This window comes from Ambystoma mexicanum, chromosome 6q, assembly GCF_040938575.1.
Source record: "Ambystoma mexicanum isolate Mex_15411 chromosome 6q, UKY_AmexF1_1, whole genome shotgun sequence".
NCBI classification, from domain to species: domain Eukaryota; kingdom Metazoa; phylum Chordata; class Amphibia; order Caudata; family Ambystomatidae; genus Ambystoma; species Ambystoma mexicanum.
This window is the reverse complement of record NC_090937.1, coordinates 1,473,684,363-1,473,698,320: the sequence shown is the minus strand read 5'-3', so window position 1 is coordinate 1,473,698,320 and position 13,958 is coordinate 1,473,684,363. Positions and strand designations below refer to the sequence as shown.

Below are 13,958 nucleotides of genomic sequence, written 5' to 3'. Positions count from 1 at the left end.
GAGTGGCCCCAATGCCTCTAGTAGAGTGGGCCCTTGGCGTAAAAGGCAGAGTCTTCTTAGCAAGAGAGTAACACAGCTGTATACAGTTGATAATCCACTTTGAGATAGCGCCCTTAGAGACGCGATCTCCCTCTCTGCCTGTAGCTACGGAGACAAACAGTTGATCTGTTTTCCTTAGCGGTCTGGTTTTATTTACATAGTATAGGACCGCCCTACGCACATCTAGGGTGTGTAGTTTCACCTCAGCTGAGCTTTGTGGGTTTTGGAAGAAAGCCGGAAGCTCGATGGACTGGTTTACGTGGAACTTGGATATGAATTTTGGTGAGAACCTAGGGTGTGTGCGTAAAACCAGTTTGTCCTTGTGGATAGTAAAGAAAGGATCCTGCACTGACAGAGCCTGAATTTCACTGACCCTTCTTATGGAGGTAATGGCTACTAAGAAGGCTGTTTTATAAGTCAGGTGTTTGAGACTACTTTTATGCATGGGTTCGAAGGGGGGGCCCATGAGCTTAGATAGCACCACATTGAGATCCCATCCTGGCGGTGGGTTCGAGATAGGAGGGTGAAGTCTCTTTACTCCTTCCATGAAGGCTTTAACCACTGGTACTTTCCACCACGAAACCTTATTATGGGATGTGGTGTAGGCTGAGAGGGCTGCCAGGTGTACTTTCAGGGAGTTAAAAACCAACCCTGCATCCAGCAGGTGGAGCATGTATGTTACAACGTTGGAAGGAGTGCAATCAACCGGGTTGATTTGTTTACTCTGGCACCAGATAACGAATCTTTTCCACTTGTCAAAGTAACAGTGCCTTGTATTTGGTTTCCTGGACTCTTTTAGAATGTCCATACACCTCTGTGGTAATTTGAGATGTCCAAACTCTATGACTTCAGGAGCCATGCTGCTAGGTTCATAGAGTTGGGTTCCTGATGCACTGTTTGACCTTGTTGCTGGGACAGAAGGTTGTACCAGGCTGGGAGTCTGATGGGCTCGCACACCGCCATCCTGCGTAGGTGTGGAAACCATGGTTGTCTCGCCCACATGGGAGCAACTAGGATGAGCGTCATCGATTCCTTGTTCATCTTGTACACCACCTTCCTGATGAGGAGTTGGTGGGAAAGCGTACGCAAACATCCCTGACCAGTTCATCCACAGGGCATTCCCCTGGGAGTCCGGTTGGGGGAACCTGGATGCAAATCCTGGGCATTGTTTGTTTTCGCTTGTGGCGAATAGGTCTATAGTGGGGAAACCCCACTGAGAGAAGAGATCTTCTACTACGTCTTTGTGAAGGACCCATTCGTGTTCTTCTGGGAGGGAGTCTCTGCTTAGAGCATCCGCTAGGGAATTGAGCTCCCCTGGAACATGTTGCGATGACAGGAAGATGTTCCGTCTGAGTGCCCATATCCATATTTTCTGGGCAAGCTTGGACAGATTTGGCGAACGAGTCCCTCCTTGTTTGTTCAGATAGAACATGGCTGTCGTGCTGTCCGTCCTGATCTGCACCGACAAGTTTAGTAGATGGGGCTCGAACGCCTGCAGCGCTCGGAATACTGCCAGAAGCTCTAGCAGATTGATGTGGTTCTTGGCTACTGAGTGAGACCAGAGACCCTGAGCTGTGTGGTGGAGATGGTGAGCTCCCCACCCCGTCAGGCATGCATCTGTAGTCACCACTGCCTGTACTTCGGGAACGTAAAAGGGTTTCCCCTTTGCTAGATTCTCTCTTGTCCACCAGTGTAGGTTCTGTACGAGTGTTGGCGAAACGACCACTAGATCGTCCCACTGACCACTTGCCTGAGACCACTGTTTCGCCAACCATTCCTGCATGGGACGCATGCGCAGACGCGCGTGGGGGACCAGGTAAATGCATGACGCCATCATGCCCAGTAACCGCATAGCTTTGCGTACTGTTATCTGTTGACCTGACTGATAATACGGAATTTGCAGAAGTATGTTCCGAATTCTTTCTTCCGAAGGGAAGGTCAATCCTTTCTGAGTATCTAGGATAGCTCCAAGAAACTGTTTTGAGGTGCTTGGCACCAGACTTGACTTTTTCTCGTTGATGGAGAAGCCTAATTCGTGGAGGAGGTCGATGGTCCTCTGAATGTTTGACCTGCAGATTCCTGGGGTTTCCCCCGTTATGAGCCAGTCGTCCAGATAAGGGTACACTGGGATTGCCTCCCTGCGTAGGTGTGCAGCTGCCACCGCCAGTACCTTGGTGAATACCCTTGGTGCTGAAGCTATCCCGAAGGGCAGTACCTTGAATTGGTAGTGGCGACTGTCCACCTTGAAGCGCAAGTATTTTCTGTGCGCCGGGAGCATGGAAATATGAAAATAGGCATCTTTCATATCCAAGGTTGCCATGTAATCCCCCTTTTTTAGGAGTGGGATTACCTCTTGTAGTGTGGTCATACGGAATTTTTGGGGCTTGACATACTTGTTGGCAGGCCGTAAGTCCAAAACTGGGCGCATTGTTAAATCTTTCTTTGGCACAAGGAAGTAAGTTGAATAGATACCCTTGTTTACCTGGTGTCCCGGGACGAGTTCTATGGCGTCCTTTTCTAGCAGAATGGCGATCTCCTCGAGGAGGATCTTCTGATGTTGTAAAGAGTGGACTTTTTGTCTTGGAGGATGGTTTAGGGGACGTTGCAGTAGTTCTATGCAGTACCCATTGGATACTGTTGACAGCACCCATCTGTCGGATGTTATTCCTTCCCATGCCTGGGTGAAACTTGATATTCGTCCCCCTACTGGGGTTGCATGGGAAGGGACCCTGAACTGAGCGTCACTGCTTTGGTGGAGGCGTGCCTCCTCCTTTACTGGGGCTGCCTCTGCCTCTACCACGTCCTCTTTTACTACCCCTACCATACGCCTGGGTAGACGGTTGTGAGCTGGTGTTCCACTGTGTACCCTGGGTGTGGGAGTAGCTAATTCCTCTATTGGAATTTTGGCCGCGGGGGCGACGAAAATTGCCATTCCCTCTTTGGTTAGGTGGTTTGGTAGTTAACTGGCCAAGGGATTTGAGGGTGTCGAATTTGCCTTCCCAAACAGGAGATCACTTTCCACTGGTTTGTCTAAGAGCGCAGCTTGTGTTTCTGCTTTGAATCCCGACTGCCTCAACCAAGCATGCCTTTTGATGACAGTCCCCTCTGCTATAAGTCTACCCGCATTGTCAGCGGCGTCTAGAGTTGCTTTTACAGTGCAGCCTGAGACGTTCCTACCTTCCGCACAAATGCGAGCTAGCTGGCTTTTAAGGGGTTCGGGAGCAGAATCTATTAGTGCTGCCACTTCTTCCCACTGGTGACAGTTGTAGCTAGCCAACAGTGTGGTGGAATTCGCGATTCTGGCTTGGTAGGCTGCCGTGGAAGCTACTTTCCTGCCAAAACCATAAAGTTTTTTACTTTCTTTGTCGGGGGGAGCCTCAGAGGAAGATAAAGGTGTACCAGCTCTTTTGCGGGTGTTGGTTACTACTAGAGAGTCTGGCTTAAGTTGACCTCTAATATATAGGGGGTTCGACTGGGCTGCTTTAAACAGCTTCTCCACTCTCGGATTTACCGGTCTTGTCAGGTTTGGGTTGACAAGGGATGGTGCTATTCTGCGTTGAACAGATTTTAGGATGGGAATGGTTTGGGCTACTGGCTTCCTTTCCCCTATTAGTTCTTCCGCAAAGTCCCTTTCTTCCTGGACACCTTGTGTGTCTATGTGGAAGTGGTTAGCTGCCCGAAAGAGCAGTTCATTCAGGAGGGGCTGATTATCTATTGGGGAATCAGACACTGGGGCTTCCCTTTCGACTGGTGAGTCCATTCTGAAAATATCAGGGCTATTTTCTGGCTCATCCTCGTCTTCATCTTCGCCGTAATAATCTGATCCTGTAGGATCTTCTGGCGTGTCAATTTCCTGACCTTCTATAAGGGAAGAGTTGCCTTGGTCTGTAGGGAAGAGGTAAGAATAGGGTTGGACCTCGATAGGGTCTAAAGGCCTAAATGGTGTCTCGACCCGTGGTCTTTTATTTGAGGGGATAGGGTCCCTTGACCCTGAGGGAGAATCTTCCTGAGGGTTAAAAGCTAGGAGTTGTTCAGGGTGTCTTTCGAAAAAATTCGCCAAGGAAGACATCCTTGACATCACTCTGTCAATGTCCTCGCATGACCAGAGTTTGGAGCTTGGGGTGACCTTGCTGGGACTTTCTATGGACAGGCCCTGAGAAGACTTGAACGGGGAAGTCAGTTCTTTTGTTGTGGAGGATTGCAAGGGTTGTTTCCTTTGTTGTTTACCCCCTGCCCCGTGGGTGGAAGTGTGTTTGCCATTTCCCTTGTCTTTCGACGCCTGGCGTCGAGAATCGGAGGTGGAATCCCTGTCCTTCGAAGTAGCCTTCGAAACTGGGCCCTCTTTACTCCCAAGTGGTGTACCCTTTCCCTGGGGTGCAGGCTGGTGATGGAAGTCGTGTTCGTCTCCGGACGAGTGATCTTCCGTGATGTTAATGGGCGAGGCACTATGTGCAAGTGTGGAGGCTTGCCTGACGTCGTGCGGCGACCTCGACCGGGAGCGCCCAGGGGACGTCCTTTCGGACCGCTCCTTCTGTGCCTCTTTCCGAGGTTTCGACGACGTCGAATCTCGGTTGGATTTTTTGTGTTTAGCGTGTGTATGTGTAACGCTTTTGTCGCCGGGGGACTTCCCCATAGTCGCCGGGACGGACAACCTTCCGAGGCCGGGGACGTGCGTTCGGCTGTCTTTCGACGCCTTTGTGCCCTCGCCGTCCGAAAGTTCGGCGTCGCTGCCGTCGCTGAAGGTACCCTCCGCCTCCATAGCTGCTAGCTTGGCGTGGTGGGCCCAACGCTTGGTGGAGCGGTCCTTGAGAGTTTTGGGCTTAAACCTACTACAGGCCTTGCAACCCGCCTCGGGGTGGTCTCTGGGTAGGCAAAGATTGCACGTACCGTGCTTATCTACCCAAGGGTATTTTTTATTACACTTGGGGCAAAACTGAAAGGGCGTACCCTCCATACGCACCTGTGGGCAGCGGGCAAGTGTATGTAGGTAATAAGGTGTTTATATATATAATATCTATATAGCCGAGTGTGGAAGTGTACCACCCCCCACTCTCCCTACTTGTAGGGCCGAGGCCAGCGGCCCAGGCCCGAGCCGAGGCGGAAGCCTCAAGGCCCAATCCGTCGGTATTCGACGTTGATCTTCTCCCCGGTTCGGCGTCGAGATGTTGATCGACGAAGGGTGACAAAACGGGGCAATTTAGAATTAATTTTTGTTGAAAATAAGGCAAAGCCAGGGAACTCCGATGAAGTGCTTCCGACCAGAATGGCGGAAAAAAACAATCTGGGGATCCTAGACGCGTGAGGGATCATGGGTACAGTGGACGTCACACTAGGGATAGTATTACTGGCACGCCCTGTGTCGACGCCCATTTTCGACTTTCGAAAAACAAACTGTAATACTCCGCAGCTTCCACTAGATGTCGGCCTATGCACAGCATGTGATCTAAGCAGATTCCACAAGCCTCAGAAATATATATATATATATATATATATATATATATATATATATATATATATATATATATATATATATATATATATATATATATATATATATATGCCATCTGGTTTCTTTTATCTGGAATATACTCCATGGTTGTGTTCGGTTCACATTGTTCCCTCAATGGCCCCTTTTTGTAGGTGGAGTGCAACTTCTTTTTTAAGCTCCCTTCCCAGCAATGGAGCATTTTTGAAGAATGTAATGTTTGGAGCCCTCTTTTTCAATTCTAGGGTGCCTTTGATTTTACGATTTCTTACACTTGTTTGATGTTCTGGTAGCGCTCAGACGAGTCTATTCTTGGTCATCAACGAATAGTTCTTCCGGCCGTTGAGCAACTTTGTTTTTTATTTCCTGTCACCGTTGCCCGATTCAGTGTCAGCGATCCTGTAGATGAGAGCTGCTGTAGTTTGTCTCGCTGGTAAGAAGATAAGGGTGCCGATGACTTCACATTCCCGTTCTTTGTCAATGACAAAGCTTGTGTTGATGTTTGATGAGGACACCTTTGCCACTGACCAGCACATTGTGGATGGGTGAGATGGTCGATTTAGGATTGAGCTTGATGATGGCGCAGTCATGATCTTGTCGACAAGCAACTGTTCTCAACAGAGAGGACTATGAGACCTAGCAGAGGGTTCTACACCTGGAACCAGGGTTAGGTCAGCACCTTTAAAAGATGTTCCTCTCTGAAGGGTCTTTCTTCTGAACTTGACCTCTTATGAGCTTTGGATCTTTTCTCCTTGTGTGACGATAGAGACATATTCCTTTCAGATTTTACCTTCGAAGCAGGGTGTTTCCGTTCATTCAGTCAACAGACTAGGCATCTGTGACCAGGAACTTTTAGGCTCCAAGCAGGAGCCAATTAGCCCCCAGCTACTGGCAAGTTCATACCCTACTAATGAATACTGTGCAGGACATTCTATTGTAAATGGCACACACAAGGACAACTTCTCCTGAGTCCTACTAGTAGGGCTCACAGCAACATTGTTTACAAATAATAAACCTGTCCGGATTCCCCAAGCATAGGGTTTGCTTGCAGCAATGAAGAGAAATCTACCCAATCTCTCTGAATCCCGTTATCAGGAAAAGGAACTGCAGCAGAACCTGCCAAAGCCTCATGGGGGCTTTCAGGTTGCATCTGGCAAAAAGGACATGGTTAGAAATCATTCCCGGTGGCAACTAAGTTTCAGTGTCATATGGTAATGTTTATAATAAAAAAAATTGCATTTGCTTACACACAGACACACACTCTAAAAGAAAATGATGATGGTATGGAGTGGTACAGATTTTCAGTAATGAACCCACGAAAACACGCATCAAGCAATTTTGCTTTTGATGCGTGTCAATTACCAAGCAACTAAGGAAGAAATACATTATAATTGAGATTCTGCCAAATTAAGCGTCACATGAAATATTTAAATTGCTAATAACGTACATTTATGAACAGGTCATTTTAACAATGGAATATGGTTTAGACAAGCAATCAATGGTATAAAATGAATACTGAACGCAAGGCATCATTAAAAAAAGTTCATGGAACCTGGGGTTAATAGTGCTTATTTTATTTTTAAAATAGCTTAATTTCATAGTCTAAATAATTAGAAGAAATGGGGAACAGCAGGGCCCATTTATTTTGTGGTTTCATTGATTCTCTGCCGCAAAAAGGCTAGTGGTAGCGGTTTGCAAACCATGGCAACATCCATCACAAGAAATGGAATAATATGGACTTACTTAAAAACCTGAAGGAGTTGTGCAAGGTGGGTTTAGATGCAAAGCTGCCAAATGCAAAAACATGCATTTGGGGCACTGAAATCTGCTGTACAAAATTGCAGGTGAGGTTGTGAACATTACTAGCATTCAGGCTATGGGAAGGCGATCACTGAATCACTTTAAGGTGGGTTAACAATGCAAACAGTGCTTTGGAGAGGGCAGAATGTTCTTCGATACATAGAGATAGCAAACACCAGCAGAGAAAGCAAAAGAAACTAGCGAGTCCTATCAGAAGGAAGGTATTATTTAAAACAGTAGCGGACGTCATGAGACCAGATAAGTCAAAGACTTGTAGAATGAGGTAAATACTGGTCACTTCTCAGGTGATTCTCCCTAAGGATGGCCATAACTACTTAAAGTAGATTGTCACCCAATAAGCAGTTTATAGGGATATGTGGTCAGATGGTGTCAGCTACACCCTATAATTCCATGGTGGACTTTATTTCCCCAAGGTGTTTTAAACAGAAACATTTCATTAGCACAACAACTAGGAACAACTGGATTCTGACTGCTCGCCAATACAGATTTTGCCCAATTTCTAGTTCTCTGTAGCCTATAACTGAACCCCAATATAGCACAGCAAACGAAAACATTTGCTTGCTTGTTTCCCAATTTCATATTACCCAGTTATGTTTAACCATCATGTGTACTGGTGGCATGCCACTCGTACCTATAAAATTAGCAAATCCTTGAGCAATATATGCAAAGTTCTCAGAAGCTTTAGGGTGGGATTAGGAAACACACATCTAACGAAAATGGACCAACATCCAGCACTTTTTAAAATAGACTTCTAACCCAACGTAGATGGAAAAAAAGATTGAGTGTCCATTCAGACTTTCAACTGGAACATCTTATACCTAACACTGAGAGGTGATTCAACTGAGAGACCCAGGAGAGCACAGGCGTCCCTAGTAAAGATGTCACATATGTCTGCCCATTGGTTTGCATCCAGCAGATGAACGTATGGCGAGTTCTCTATACCTTGTCGCAGGTACACCAGGCTTCCCATCAAAACCTGAATATCTGGAAGAGAGAAAACACACTGAAAATTAAACCTTGTTAACTAATTATGGTGCAGAAAACGAACTGTATTGAACAAGGAAAAATAACGCTTAACAATTTCCAAACTAAGTGAAGTGAAAAAAATAGAACTCTATATTTTGAAATAAATACGTGGGAAACAGCAGTACTATTTCTAAAGGTAAACTTGATTTTCTTTCTAACTCGTACTTTGTGCATTGATCTATTGATTTATATACTATAGCCGAATTTCACATCTATGGACGTTCAGAAATCAGAAGTGGATAAGTAGAGAAAAGGCCCCCAGAAGGAGTAACCAGTGTACAATTGTTTAATTAATGTTTTGTTGTTTATCACAATATGGTGGATGATTGACTAACGTGTAATCTCCTCGTCAAAAGGTCAAGTGCTTGAATAACATAACACATGCAAAACACACATTTTAAGCACTGCCAAATACAAGTTCAGGACTGACAGAGGGGCGCTGATAGGTGGGCGTTTTCCCCATCAATGTACTCGTTGCCTTAGGAGACTGCAAGGTGTACACACACTCTAACGAAATGTTCACCGATAGAGAAGCAGAACATTAAAGCTTAGAAGGTCAGGAGCTTGGTGTGAAGTACAACTAACATACACAGGTGTTGTGCACACATGTAATGTGACAAATCCCAGGGTATTGTCACTGCTCTCATGGGGAGAGCTCCTACCCATGAGGTCTGGGAGGTGAGGCCGTTAACAGAATGTCCCTATGGGGTGGTACTCAGCGGGTGGATCTCATGGGGAGGGAAACCCTCTATTGGACCAGTAACAACTATCTTGGGAGATAGTTGGTGTATTTATGTTGGGTAGAAGACCCCATTGTTAGGTAAGATTTTATCTTTAGAGCTAAATCAACCTCACTTGTGAGAATCCCAGAACGATTTGCTGGACTGGCAGATTATTTTTCCCTATACCTCAGTAAGTGGGAACCTTTTTCCACACTCGCAGATCCTTTTACTATTTTTATGGGTGTCATTTTGAAGACTCTCCAGAGTGTCCTTTTAATTGTATCCTCTGACAACTTTTGGTATACACCCTTTCATTATTACAGGGTTGCCCTGTGGGGCTCCCCTTTTACTTTCTCTGTTTAACCTTGTGGGAACTGCAGTTCCCAAGGGTATAAAGGATATTTCTATCCCTGCTACATTTTTTGTTGGGTGGAACCAGCACACCCCACCATATGTGGAGTGGTGGGTAGATACAATGTATCCCCTTTCACAATAGCATTGTAACAACTCTGTTACAGGACCAAGATTAGCTTAAACGGCTGGTGGCAGTGAACCTTTTGACAAATTCGGTGCATCTTTACCACAGACCTTTTTCACAGCTGCGTTAAAGGCAACCATGGGTGCCCATTTTACCAAGATGGCCCCAGTCTCTTTTCATGTGCCATTTCAGCACTTCTTTTCCCTTCTTGGTCTTTCCCCTGCCCTCCAGGGTGGGAAATTCCATTGTGTGATTTTTATCTGCGGCAGGAGAATTGGGTCAAGCCTGCCCAGACTCCACAGTGTTTGTGAAGGCAGGAAGCAAAGGAGTACAAAACTCTCCGCCCCTTGGTCTTCCAGCCTGACTACGAGAATCCAGTTCTAACTAGGAGGCTGGATGACCTGAAAGGACTGCCAACCCCTCAGGTTTGAATGTTGCACACCTGATTGATTGGCTGGGTTCCTGCATAAAAGTCTGATCCTGGAAGCTGAAGAGGTAGTCGACCACTGGACCTGATTCCGAAGAGGAAGATGAAGAAACTGCAGCCGAGAGGATTTCCAGCGACCAGAGAGCCTGCTGTGTAACCAGAGCCTGCTGTTCCCCTTTCTTCCAAGCGACCTGGGGACTCCAAAAACGTCAACCCCGGCCCAGATCCACTAGACTCAAGACCACCTGCATTTTGAGCCATCCAAAATTGTGCTGCAGCCTTGCGGGGCTGCAATACCCAAATACCCTGGGACCTCGAGCCAGTGTGCAGAGCACGGTATCCCGAACCGAGCTGAAACTTTGGCGCCATCCTGCAGGACCTCCAGAGACGTGAATCAAGTCCAAAAGTCCTCTCATCAGAGTGCTGGACTTTGCAAGTGACAAGATATTCCGTCTTTTTGTGGCCCCTGAAAAAGGCACCAAAACCAAAGAGCCGCACCCAGCCACAACGAAACTCTTGCCTGGAACCTTCCCTGTTGATCTTTGCTGCATATTCCCTTCCAAAGTCCTATCTTCTGTCTTCATGACGTAGGAATCCATCAACCGGGTTTTTGGCTGCAGACCCTTAAGTCTTCCTGCTGGAACTCTTCTTCTGTGCTGAGGTACTGTGTTGGGTGGGGTATTTACTTACCTTAAGCCTGTGTGATTTCTGTAAAGCTTTTGTAGCGTTTTGTGATTGGGAGTCCTCTGATCTTGTTCACCCAAGCCCCCTGCTGGAATTCTCCTAGGGTGTCTTCTGAGAAGTCCCTGAACCCTAACTAACTCTAAAGTGAACTACTTAATTGTTTGAACAGTTTTCCACAGTAAATCTGACCTTTTCTGCAACTGAACCCTATCTCACACTGCCTACAGCTAGCACCTAGACCACTCTAGTCCCTCTTCTGCCTCTGAGAGAAGTCATGCAATAAAATATGGAAGTACTGGATAAGAAAAGGATTCTGCCTTGACTATAACAAGTGTTTAAAAGAGTACTTACTTGTAAAAGAGTTAGTTGGTAACTAAGTCAGAGAGGGAGCAGTTACAAAGGTTTGTACTTACCTCGAATGTGTGTTGTGACATTCTGAAAAGTATATAGAAGGTTATTTTACTCACCTGTGAATTGGTTGTGCCTCTCCCAAAAAGTAATGCTGTTGGCTTTACTTAACTATTTCTTTCAGAATATTAGTGTGTAAATTCACCAACTGGGTCTTGGTTCCCCCGACCTGCTGTATAGCATGTCTAAACTAAGTCTGCCTTGAGGTTTACCTGCCTGAAAGTTTAAAAGTGTAACATTGGATTTTGCTTTCCCTGGATGCTAAAACAGTCTTAGGTTTACACCTACCCTTAAGTTGCTGGTAGCTCCTTTAAAAAGTATATGGAATTTACTTACCTCAGTCTGCCTCGGGCTGTCCTAAATTAAGCTATGAAGTAATTAATTGCATACCTTAGTCTTTTTTTGTTTTTTTATTGTGCATTTAGTCACACAAAAGGACTTGTTACACATTTTATAAAAATCGAATTACAAATGTTCAATTCATATTAATTCATAGAAAACAAAATAAAAAAATGCCATGTTACAATTAACACATTACTAAATCAAAATGAAGTATTAGAATACAAACAAAACACAGCAACAAGTAGATTTTCGATAATATGATCACTACATTTCAATACAGTCCTTTACAACACCTTTTTCTGATGAATTATAGCAATAGTGTTATGAAATTCAATTCATTCAATAGTTTCAATGGAGCAATGGATATTGAGATCTCCTTTCCTGCCGATAGCCTATACCAAAAGTCTTGCGTTGAGATCCAAGCAGTATCGTGCACAAAGGCTGCAAAATATTTTTCTCCAAGTGTTAAAGTAAATGGAAAAGAAATTAATACATGGCGCATGTCTTGGGGATATCCTTCTCCGCATAAATTACATTTCCCACAATGGGATCTAATTTGTTCCAGATTCGATAAGTCTCATTAGTTTTTGTCAGTCCTAAACGAAACCGTAGTAACATTACTCCCCAAAGAATTTTGCAACCTTCTAATATACGGTAGCACGTATGAACTTGATTTTTCACAGAATGGCCATTTTTTGGTGTTTTTTAAATTGCTGATTTGTGCTCTTGTTTTAATCCAGTCTGAACGCATGAGCGCTCGTTTGACTTTCTCTGGATTTTCTATGAGAGTCTAGAATGCGCATACTGGGTAAGAATCTTTTGGGAATCATTGTGTAGATTTATGAGCAATTTTTTTTCGGGTGTTTATATGTTCATGTATCTTCATACAGCAATCGGTCAGGTCTATTGAGATTAATTCTTTCCACTAATAGTGTGATTGTAAAGAATGTAAACCAAGTTCATATCTTAGTCAAGTAATCGGTAAACATTGTGATAAGGATAATGTCTTTCCATAATCTGCCTTCTAAGCAGTCCCAATTGATGGTGCGCGAGTAGGCAGTGCATTCCATATAAAAGTGCTGGGATGATTTTTCCTTTCTATAATTTTAATTAGAGGAATTAAGGCAATTCGACAATATGTACACAGAAGTTTTTTTAACTGGCATATATGTTGATGTGTTTTCCTTTCTAACTCTTGGGTAAAGTCTTGAAGCAACGCATTGGATCCGAGATTGATTTTCAAGTATTTAACTTTTTTAACTGTCGGAATTGTTTGCTGAGCTATGCACCATTGTGGTTTGTGAGACCTATTACTTGGTTCCCAAAAATAACATTTGACTTTGTGGGATTGATTTTTAGGTTATTAGTCATAACATACTTCTATAGCTGAGAGTAAGTATTTTAGCCCTGAGGGAGTGTTGTCTATTAGGGCTGTGTCATCAGCATCGGCAAGAAAGTGGATTTTTCAATTTCAGATGGGGGGGTATACGAAGATATGGTTTTGTAAGAAAGGAACCAAGTCTGCGAGATACAAGTTAAAAAGTAGGGTTGCTAGAAGACACCCTTGCCTTACACCATGGTCAGTAGGAATGTTTGAAGAGAGGTCACCTTGCAAATTTTATCTAACTCTAATGGTGGTATGGTTGTGCAAGGCAATGATTATTTGTAATAACCCATCTGGTATGTTCCACGCTGTACGTTTTTTTCCATAATTTTGACCTGTTCACTAAATCGAAAGCCTTCGATAAATCGAGAAAGGCAATAGGAGTTGGAAGGGATTGTCTTTTTTGGCTTTGTGCTTGCAAAATGTTAAAGGATCACCCATTTAAGATGGTTGAAAGCCCTTTTCTGAATCCTAATTGGAATTTTGATAAGATGTGATGATTAATGGCCCATTTTTGCAACTCACGGAGAACGACTCAGGAAGAAATGTTGCTATCGCAATCCATGAGAGCAATTGGGCGATAGTTTGCTGGGTCAAGTGTGTTGCTCTTTTTGTGAATAGGAATTTTTATGGCTTGTTTCCAAGAACTGGGTATTGCTTTGAACATTATAATTTTCTTGAATAGTTTTGTTACAATAGTTGACCAGGTGTGAGGGTCTAATCTAAACATCTGGTTAGTTAAGCCGTTGGGTCCAGTAGCGCGGGATTTAGAGGCACTCATGATGAAATGGAATTGACAATGTAAGATTGTGTTGAGGGCCCTTAATTGTTTGTTCCTTAAAGGACATCCAAATGACAGAAGAAAGACTACTTGTTTGCTGTAGACTTTGAGATTTGCTTTGTTTATTTATTAAAGCCCAAACGTTTTTTGTTTCTGACGGTAAAAGTGTTTTTAACATGTTCTGCCCATCGTTAATCTTCAATTTTCATTTTTTCTAATTCTCTCATCTTACTATTTAGTTTTTTTTGTCGATAGGTTTGCTGATCAAAAGGGTATGTGTGAGATTTTGGTATTGCATTCTTTTTGACTTGTGGTGGGTTTAAGTCCCACAAAATTCAACATATGTTCCTGGGGCGCTCAG

The 13,958-nt window shown here is 44.3% G+C and overlaps 1 protein-coding gene across 3 annotated transcripts in view; it reads right to left on the bottom strand.

Annotated features, from left to right (window-relative positions):
* The window catches only part of RMND5A (required for meiotic nuclear division 5 homolog A), a 683,833-nt gene that overhangs the window by 196,406 nt on the left and 473,469 nt on the right, over positions 1 to 13,958 (bottom strand). For 2 of the 3 annotated variants that reach the window (XM_069632185.1, XM_069632186.1), the window contains one exon: positions 8,164 to 8,329. In XM_069632185.1, the coding sequence (XP_069488286.1) occupies positions 8,164 to 8,329 (166 nt within the window). The remainder of the gene's footprint in view (positions 1 to 8,163; positions 8,330 to 13,958) is intronic. The other variant, XR_011282312.1, reaches the window with a different exon arrangement.